This window comes from Aptenodytes forsteri, unplaced genomic scaffold, assembly GCF_000699145.1.
Source record: "Aptenodytes forsteri isolate BGI_AS27 unplaced genomic scaffold, ASM69914v1 Scaffold217, whole genome shotgun sequence".
Classification (NCBI taxonomy): Eukaryota; Metazoa; Chordata; class Aves; order Sphenisciformes; family Spheniscidae; genus Aptenodytes; species Aptenodytes forsteri.
The window spans coordinates 3,256,904-3,267,492 of NW_008796222.1; the positions used below are offsets into that span (position 1 = coordinate 3,256,904).

Below are 10,589 nucleotides of genomic sequence, written 5' to 3' on the forward strand. Positions count from 1 at the left end.
CCCCGAGGTGCTACTCTGTTCTCTAATGTAATATCCTTTTCTTATTTGTGTGCACATACCTTTGCATTGTTAGGCATTAAAAAGCATGCTGCTTAAATGGACCCACTGTGTACTACCCAGGGGTGATCTAGACTGCTCTGTGCTTTTTATCACACTATTCTGAAATGCTGGGTAATCAGCCATCTTCATTAATCATCCACAAATCTTGGCAGCAGTAGGTTCTTTTTACTTTCTTCCAGATCATTGCTAAAGATTTCAAGTGTTAAACTTGAAAGGATGCTCTGTAGATGCTGCTAGATAGTCCACTCGAAGTTTCATGTTGACTGATTTCTTTTGCTTTCTCTTCAGTTAACTAGCTTGTAGGCTACTTTATGTGTTCTCTATTGATCACTTACATGGAATAAGTGATGCTGTTAGCATAAGAGGAGAGAGAGAAAAACAAGCAGGTTTAACAAAGGATATAAAATGGAGCATATATGAGTACTTGATCTGGAGGTTTTGGTAGAGACTCATAATGTTTCACTTTGGTAGGCTTGTACATCTGGTTATCTCTTTTATCATAAAAATTACTTCAATCTTATGTTTTGTGAATGTCAAGCCCATTTTCTATACCTTGAGTATACTATTTTTTGTATTATCTGCAAAATATATCTGTAACTACCTGAGGTGTATGAATTTGCTCTGAGTATTACTTGGGGTCTCTTCCTTCTGCCTAGGGCAACTGTGAAACTCTACCATGGTAACTGCAACTTTGCTGACACTTTTTGTAATCCAGTGCTCACTGTTAATCAAATTTATAGCAGTACCTTAGATGTATAACAAAACAGTCCTCCTGTCCAAATATTCTGTGTCATATGAGTGTGTATTGTTATTGCCTAGCAATAATCTTTGCCTCTTGTAGACCATGACAGCTGTGTAATTCCTTGGGAACGTTGTGTAGGAACTAACATGAATGATAACTGTATTTAATAATTTATGTGGTGTGCTTTGAGAAGCATAGCATATATAGGCTTGTGAAATATTTAGTCTTATTCCATAATAAGAGATGTTCATTTAACTTCTTTGCATTCCTTGTTTGTTTTGGTTTTTTTCCCCCTCCCCTTGTTTCTCTGACTGGTTATAAATGAGCTGTTCAGCTACACAATTTTTTTAACACTCTTAAGTTTGGATTATCCTGTTGGCTAATTTAGCATAAACTGCAGTTGTTCACAAGTCATAATTCTGGCCTCTAAACTGACACTTTAAAAATGCATTCTATGTTCTTTTATCAAGAATTTTGAAGTATAACTGTTCAAGACAAACTTGACTATTTAATTGTCACATTAATTGCTTTATTCTGTTTTCTGGAGCCTTCAGAATAATACAAAAAGTTGTTTCAAATAAGGTAAGATCTACTTGAGATTCTCTGATTTTCTTCTGTCTGCCTGCAGGGAGAGGTTTATGCTCTAAGCAGGCCACATAGGCCAGATTCGGGGAGGGGGGGGAATCATAGGAAGTGGGTGACTCCAAGGGCAATTTCTCAATAAGGCTGAATTCTCCTCTTTTTCTTCTGACTCAGTAGTGAGTTGCAGCTCAAGTACTAATCCTTAAAATGGAAAGCTCAACTCTTTAGAGGTGGTGTTAGCTGTATTACAAGAGGATTATCACAAAGAATGTCATTGCGTGGTGAGCCTATCGCAGTCCACTCAAGCAAATCAGGTTATAGATTATTTTTCCGTAAGTAGAGCTCAGCTGTAAAAGTTCACCAGGAGCTGCTTTTGTTGTACGGAGTTACTAAACATCTCCAGAGCCTTTGCAGTAGTGTTCTTGAGCACATGTCCTCCAGCAGTTTTCCACAATCGCTCTCACTTTCTCATGAACTCAGGAAAAATACAAGTTACTTAGGCAAGTTTAAAGGAATGCTTTTCCTTTAATATGAGAGGAGGGCGGCCAGGCTCCAAATAAGCTCTGGGAAGATATGATGTCTTTCTTACCAAAGTATGCTGCAGTTTTATTAGTGGAATATCCGGGGGAAAACATAGATTACTTCCTTCAGAGTAGGAAAGGGACATTCCAAAAAAGATGGTATAAGCAATTAGCAGCTGCTGAAACAGAGAGAGCATCTGGTTCTGTTAAATGTACCAAGTAACCGTTATAATAGTCTCAAGTATTATTTTGCTTCAGATGACACAAATGGAAAATTATTTCCTACCTGGAAGCTTAAGCTAAGAAAGTGATGTCAATCTTGCTATGTGGAGGTCTCCAACCACTCCTCCATTTCATGAGGAAGCAGAAAACCTTGATGGTAGTAAACACAAGAGTTGACTGAAATAGTGGATTTCCTACTTAAATATGAACAATTCAATTCTGATACTTGATAAGTCTACAAAACTACGTTTACTTTTTCATCAGGAGTTTCAGAGGCAAGATGATAATCAAGTTCTGTAAAGTTATTTGTAGCTACTATCTTGTTATTAGCTCAGTGCAATCAGTTCCTGAATGAGTAGTCAATATCCATCCCAGTCATTAGCCCTGCTGGGGGGGGAGAGAGAGTGGACCTAATGACTTCCTCTGTTCCTTGCAACCAAAATTATTCTACAATTCTAAATGTTTACTTCTGTATCTAGGGTCTTCTCTAAAGAATATCTTAACAGTAGTTTGCATTCATAATGAAGATTTTCTTAGATGAAAACAGTGTTTTAAAAAGGTCATTGTAAATTTGAAGGAAGCACGGGAAGTCATTTGAGTGGCTTTATTTTCTCCCTGACACTCCACATTACCCTTCCAGTACAGGATCATGAACATTTAATCTATGCCAAAGTGAACATACTGATGATATTTCGTCTTGCAACGTTAGGTGAAGGCTAGTAAACTGACTCTTACTCGTCTCCACAACAGAGTCAGAAGGACGCCACTGTTGCAAACAGCCAGAACTTGCTCTGAAAACCGGTCTGGCAGTCTGTCCTGAGCTGAGAAATTCAGAGTGCGCAAGCTTACCTTTGCTCCCCCAGTGCTATCTTGTGCAGGTTACATGGTGGTGCACAGTATCAGACAAATTGTTTTTCAGAGAGGGTACTTCTTAAAGGGCTTGCTTAACTGAAATGTGATCACTTCTTATCAGCTTCTTAAAGCTTTATGTATATTATTAAGTATAAAAACAAAAATGCAACTGATTTTTTTCACTCCAAACTGGAAGAAACAGTCATTTCTCCATTTATTGAGATTTATTGTCTTCTATGAATTACATTTTACAGTGAACTGTTCCATCAGTGTTTAAAAATGCAAAATCATGGCTGAAAATGCAGTGTATCAGAACTGCTCTTCAAAACTTCATTAGTGGAAGAAATACTTAAATATTGTGATGCTGTGTTGTGGCATGGGAATCGAGGTTAAGGCTGTGAATTACTAGTTGCCCACTTGAATGCTTATACGCCCAATTTTTAATTGGATTAATTGAAATTGGATTTTGAAATTAGAATTAATTTAAATTAATTAGATCTAACTGAAAAGCCTTCTGTTGGAAAGTAAATCACTGGCTCTTCATGTATTTCAGGTAACATTCAAGGAGCAACAATAGTGGATGCCCTTGATACACTATACATCATGGAAATGAAAGAGGAATTCAAGGAAGCCAAGGAATGGGTTGAAAAAAACTTAGATTTCAATGTGGTAAGTAGTGTTGCTGATTAACACTTAATGCTCTGTTTAGTCTCCAGGGGCCAATAGAGGACTGGGTTTAATGTTGCAAGCATGATACAAGGCTACAGAATTTAGATCATTGATAGATAAAACAAGGCAGGAAGCAGAAACATAATAAGCTTACGGCTCTGCTTACATGCAGTTTTTCAATCTGAGAGATTCAGGTAGATAGAAGGCAATGAGCTGGACTGAAGGAAGGAAAAAGGAATAGAGTATTTACCATTGTAAAGTAAACAACAAACTTTTCAACCCTTTTGGATAGAAGAATCGGGACACTTCAAGCATTAATTTTTTAGTTACGTAAACACTTTACATTTTTGCTTTGTGAAATCTTCCACAAATTAGACTTGCATTTAACGAAAGCTACACACCATACATACCATTTAAGTTCCTTTGTGTATTCTAGTAAAGTTGAATCCCATGAGTTAGGCTGAACTGTTGGCACAAACTCAGCTGCTTTAGTTTTATGAGGTACCAGGTCATCAGAACTGCATGTACAAATCATCCTATTAGCTCTCAGCTGCATATTTACCAGTTAAGTTAATTATTAAAGTTTTTATTCTAGAAAGGCCCTGAACAGGCAAGAACTCTGTAAAACCTCAATTAAATTGAGAAGTCCTGGTTCTGGTCTTTTTTTTTTTCTTCTTTTCTTTTGTGGGCCAGAGTATGTATTGTAATTGCTGGGTACAGAGAGCTAATGGAGTACCTCTGCTGATAGGTGTAGTAAAGTAGGAAAGCATTGTAGGCACGGTACACTGAGCACTTAAAAGCTCTTGTAGTTGACGCGTGTAATGGTAGAAACACTTTCTGAAAACAAAGTACTCTTTCTAATACGTTATGCAAAAGTCAGGATTAATTAACTTCTTTACATGCTTGAGAATTAATTATCATTTTAAGAAGGAGGAGTTAATAAGAGCGCATATTATATAGCTTATATAAGCAGCAATTTAGTGTGCATTTATGTTTACATTAATAATGTAAATACAGAATATTAAACTGTGCTTCCGAGTAGTGTCAGATGTCTGAATGACATGCTAACTTTATCTTGTGCATAAGATTTTTTTTTTTAAAAGGAATTTTTGTAATATTAAATTCCTGTCTTATTAGCTTAGCATTGTTAAGAGGTTTAAAAATGTAAGAACAAAACATCATAGAAAATAGCAAACTCCACTTTAAAGGAAGAGCTAAGCTCCGCTTGGAGGAACATCATAAAGCACTGTAGAGTAAGTTACATTAATAACACTAAAATATTTAGTTTTACATAAATCTTGCTATACTTTGTACTGGAAACTTCTACTTCTAGATGGTATTGCCTACAATTTCAGCTCCTCTTGTTAATTTATGTACTTTTTAAAATTATGTAGCACTTACTTATTCTTTCTCAGTAATGCTTAAAAGCCATGAAGTCTTTCAAAATGTCTGAAATTTTGTATTGTGTTAGTCGGTCAATGCAGCAATCCGGCAGATTTACCAAAACTACTTTACAGATAATGCTGATACGCATCAGGAACAACATCTTGTTCCTGATATTCCTGTAAATAGCTGCCTTGAGTTCAACACTTCACAAAATTATTTTCATAATACTTCATAGTCATATAGAATTGAATTTTACATTGGCATCAGTAATGAGTAGAATTTTCCCAAAGTGGAATGAGGAAATGAAAATAAATAACCGCAACACCAACTTTAATAACTGATGTCAGTTTATTTAATGGCTGAATTGTTTGAAGCTACTCAACTTGTACTCTTGTTTAGTTTTCCACTTTAAATTTAAGTTCTAGTTTCAAATGCTGCTTTGTATTTGTATCCTGTAGTTTAAGGTTGGAAATTACTTAACACAAAGAACAGCAGAGCCCTCTCTCTTGTGTTTAAGCATTTATCATGTATCAGGCATTACTTGACATTTTCTGCATTAATGTTTTGTACACTCTTACTTGCTCCTGTTTTAGAAACCTTTCTCCCATGAAAGTGATTTAGTTTTTAATAACTGACATGCCGACATACCCTTAAGTGTTATTTCTTGTCAGTAGAATAAAATGTGTTTCTGTTTCTGGTTATTTCCTGGGCAGTGACTGCTTAATCAGCTTTTGGGGAAGCGTGTTTGGCCTTTATTTGTATAAATAGGATTAGTTTTTCTCTCCATTTAGTCTTAGAACTATGCTTTTTAAATCTTAAATTTTCTTTAAGATGTTCTTTACGAAAATAGCTGTGACTGTATTCTGTGGCAGAATCTTTTCTCCTTATATTCTGCATCAATGCAGCTGGATAAAGCAAGTTTTCCTCTCTAGAAGTTTGTAATACATCAGATATTCATTTTACGTGTTCAACTATTTGGCCAGCACTCGATCATTCTCATCACCTGACCATAAGAGTTTCCAAATGTCATTTTGTAAAGTAGGCACTAGTTTATCCACATAAAAGGATTTATGGAATAAAGATGACTTAATGGGAAATGGCATTATCTCTTCACGTTAGATTTCAGTCCCTCAATTCAAAGAATTAGTTGTCGGGGTTACTCTTGTTTACCTTTCTGAAGAAAGCAAACTGTTTTGATTTCAAAGGAAAATTCTAGATAACTAAATGCCACCTTTCTTGGCAAACTTGTGAATTTTGGTAAGCTTGTGAGTGGACGCGTTTGGATGCTTCCCCTTTTGGGGTATAACATGCTTAGACTATTTTTATTCTAGCTGGAGCTGGTAGCCCTGTGACTTTATAACTGAGATATCCACATTGCAATGCTTGGAGTTTTTGTCTCTCATAACTGCTGAAATTCCTCATATTTGATACCTGGCTGAAGTTTCAGCCAAACTGAGTAGTGCATCAGGAATGAAGTTACATTTTCTGATTCTGTCAATATTTTAAGAGATTTAGACATACTCATACCTTTGGAAAGAGTCGTTAGTTTAGCAGTTTTTAGCAGTGGCTAAATCCATGGTCTTTGCATCATGGATGTGTGCTCTGTTTGCCATTAAATCACTTCACCTCTGTGGGGGTGTATCTTTGCTCTTCAGTTAATATAGCTGAGGATTTGGTCTGACCTCCCCACGCATGCTGCTGCCCGCACATCCTTTTCAGAGTGCTCGTGCACAGCCCTGCCCAAGGCTGCACTGGGCCAGGTTGTATGGCAACACGTTGCAACGGAGGAAAAAGGAGCCAGTCTTTCACGGGATCACTAGGGAGCGTGGCTGTTTCCTAGCTACAACTACACACTGCTGCATGCTTCCCTGTTTTTATTTTTTCCTTATTTGCTTTAGGACCTGTACACACACAGAGAATTCATAGCTTTCTGAAAGAGTTTCTGTACCACCGCCCAACTTCTGCTTCATGCTGGGGAGGAAAAAGCTGTCAGTCTCTGCAGTGCAAGGGGTGAACCACAGTGAATCTATACTTGGGAAGAGAGATTGGAAGAGGGATCTTAATGAGACGGATGAAAAGGTCAGGAGTCAGGGAGTAGTGGTGCAGGAGCTGAGCCACGTTGGCACAGCAGTGAAGGGTTGGGAGTTGTTAAGTACTGGAACTGATGGTGCTTTGCTTCTACACCCAGACACGCCCCAACTTCTTTAGGATGAGAGACTAACTGATCCGTCCCCCTCTTCTTCAGCCCTGCTAAACTCCTTCCCCACAAAAGGACAGTCTTGCCCGTACTGCATACTGGGAACAGTCCTTGGCCTACATGGTGTCCTAAAGCATGCCTGGACATTGGCTGGAACAACAGGGGCCTAAACCAGACCAGAAGGTGCTAACAATTAAATGGTATGTGGGACAGTGCTTGAATTCAAGCCCTGACCCACCGATCAGCTGTCTGATGTGGGTGTAGTCAGGCAGGACCAGAATGGGAACAAAGTACGGAGCAGGAAGCCATGCGCTTGTTGGGAGAAGAGAAAAATGGTTTCTTCTACCAGAAGATTTCTTAAAGGTGAATTTGGATTCAAACTAAAATAATCTTCCTATTGGTTATTAGTGGATTTTGCTTTGTTTGCCTCATCCCTCTCTTTTTTTGGTCAAAATGGAGGATGGCAGGAAGTTACGATTGCTCAGTCAGATGAAAGTGGCAGCGCTCTGTGCAATAGTTCTATCTATGTGGATATAATTTAGTTGACTTTAGTTGACATTTTGTGCAAGCACTGACTCATCGTGCATTATCCGTCTCATCACAGATACCTTCCCTTGTTAACTGGATCAGCCTAGGAAAGAGTTGATGTGCTGTGGGGAAAGTATGAAGAGCGTTTCATTATTTGCTCTCAGAGATAGGTACTAAATGAGTTGAGGAACTGCATAAAGAGAAGGGAATGAGTAAGACGGCAAGGATACATTCAGTCTTACGTCCTGCCAGCACTCTTAAGCAAAGCTGTTTACAGTGGTCAGTCAGTCACTGTATCTGATTTTATAAGCCACTCTGAAGCTTGAAGGCTTAATTACCACTTCTGATTTTCGTCTTTGTACTTAGCTTTGCAAATTTGAGTATCTTTTAAAGAAGCTTTGTGTGCAGCTTCATGCAACGTAGAATTTTTGCGTGTAATATGTCTACTGTTTTGGGAGCTAGAAAAGAGTGGAAGAAGTATAGAAACTTGAAATTATGTTTATCGCTACTGCCAATCTACTGTAGATTAACATACCCCTTTTCCAAGATCCTACAATAGCAAATACTATTTGGATCTAATTATTAATGCTTCCAGCATTTATCTTTAGCTCAAATCTATCTGTGGTGTGGCAGTCAGTAACAGGACAGACTTTTAGAATCCAGGTTGTTTATTTCAAACTTCAGCATTTACAAATTTAAATCCTACTACTCTCAAACTGTAGGTATTATGATTGACTTGTAATTATATTTAACAGTCCATAACCTAATGTTCTGGCTTGGAGGCAGATGGTTTTTTGGCGCTTTATTCTTGGTGGTTTTTTCTCTTTAAGTGAGAAAATCAGAAAGTTTCCTAATATAACAATTTGCAACAGGATAGCTTTCCTATTAAAAAAAAGAAAAAAGGCATGTGTGAGGTGTGAGTAAATGGGCTTCGAGTAAATGGGCTTCAAGTAAATGTGTAATGGATCTGTGAGGAAGCTTAAGAAAGCCAGCAGTTGAAAATGGTTCTTTAGTTTGTGGGACCATTTGTTTACCACGTAACTTGTTAGTACACTCTAAATGCCAGACTTCAAAGTGACTTGATTTTGTTTTGATTATGAATAAGAAATTATTTTGATGGGCTAAAAGGAGATACTGCAAATTTATTATTAAATGCAGTTCTTTTGCTGCTAGAGTTCATTAATTCCTTCAGTAACACTTTCTTTTTGTGCCTGTTTAAGATCTTACAGTTTGCCATGCGGGGACATCAGCAAGGTTAAATAGCATGTTACGCAGTAACCAGGCTTTGACACTTGCAATAAAAAGGTTGCTAAAATTGTTTCCGTTGTCTATGGGAACTGAGTATTTAGCAAGCTGCCACTACATTTCATTTGTGGAATATGAATGAAACTTTTTTCCCCCCGCAATTGCAAGTAATTAAAATGTTATTTAATTACAGTAGCTTAAAGTGAGCTATTGTAGTACTCTTTGTGTCTCTATCATACTTCCTGGACTGCTTGAAAATGCGAAGTTTTGTTCTTGTTGCCAACCTTTGTGCTTCAACAGGGGGATATTATTATTTAATAGTAATAATAATTACAAATCCCTCTCATTTCACTTGAAATGTGGGCCCTTTTTGTCCATTTTTTAGTCTAGAATTATATACATTAATTCAGCATTGTTCAGTGTGGGGTCCCTGGCGTTCTCTTGCACAGCTTGTTAACCTGCAGGGTATGGGCTGTTTGCAATGGTATGGTATGTGGGCATAGAATCATAGAATCATAGAATCATTGAGGCTGGAAAAGACCTCTAAGATCATCGAGTCCAACCGTCAACCCAACACCACCATGCCCACTAAACCATGTCCCTAAGCGCCTCATCTACACGTCTTTTAAATACCTCCAGGGATGGGGACTCCACCACTTCCCTGGGCAGCCTGTTCCAATGTTTCACCACTCTTTCAGTAAAGAAATTTTTCCTTACATCCAACCTAAACCTCCCCTGGCGCAACTTGAGGCCATTTCCTCTCGTCCTATCACTTGTTACTTCGGATGGAGGGAGTCACTATATTCCTTGTACATAGGAGCAATAGATGGAAATGCAGATGAGGTGACTGAAGTTTTATTATACTCTTGATGAGACAAGAACAGGAGGACTGAAGGAAAGAAAGTTTTGCAAAGAATCTGTGCAATAAAGAAGACTGAAACACATTATTTGGTAGGATTTGTGGCCTTTATAAAAACTAAGAGAGTAAGCTCTTTATCAAATATAAATTAAGGTGACTTGATTATTGTGAATACATTCATCCACATAAAGAGCACACAGTATTTTCTCCAATTGAATTATGAATGGCAGAGCAAGTACCAGTGCTGATGAGTGCCAGGTGGAAACTGACACTAGATAAATAAAATTGGGTTGTTTCAAATGTTGTGTTTATAAGTGAGGGTAACATACCATGAGAAAACATAGACGGAAATTGTTTTGGCCTTGGTCTATGAATTTGTGGAGAGGAAGACTTTCAGGAAATGATCCAGAAGGATGTGAATACTGATTTTTTTTGGGGGGGGGGAAAAGCTGTAGGAGTCCAATAGGAGAAGGGCTTCAGGAGAGCCCAGCTGACAGTAGTTTTGTTGTCTGAACAGTGCTTTCAACATTAAATTCAACCACAGCTGGTTGAAGCTTCAGCAGTTTACCAGTTGTAGACTTAATCCTCCGGTTTACGGAAGGGTGAGGGAAGTGAAGTGGTGAGGTGCAGCTGAGATCAGATTGTCCCTGTCATAGCTCTGCAATTAAAATACAAATGCAGAATGACACAAACTAGCTAATGTAACTCTTGGCACTACACCCCCCA

At 37.9% G+C, this 10,589-nt stretch overlaps 1 protein-coding gene across 1 annotated transcript in view; it reads left to right on the top strand.

Annotated features, from left to right (window-relative positions):
- MAN1A1 (mannosidase alpha class 1A member 1) overlaps positions 1-10,589 on the top strand; it is a 122,547-nt gene that overhangs the window by 8,822 nt on the left and 103,136 nt on the right. The window contains exon 3 of the mRNA XM_019474607.1: positions 3,533-3,648. Coding sequence (XP_019330152.1) covers positions 3,533-3,648 — 116 coding nt within the window. The remainder of the gene's footprint in view (positions 1-3,532; positions 3,649-10,589) is intronic.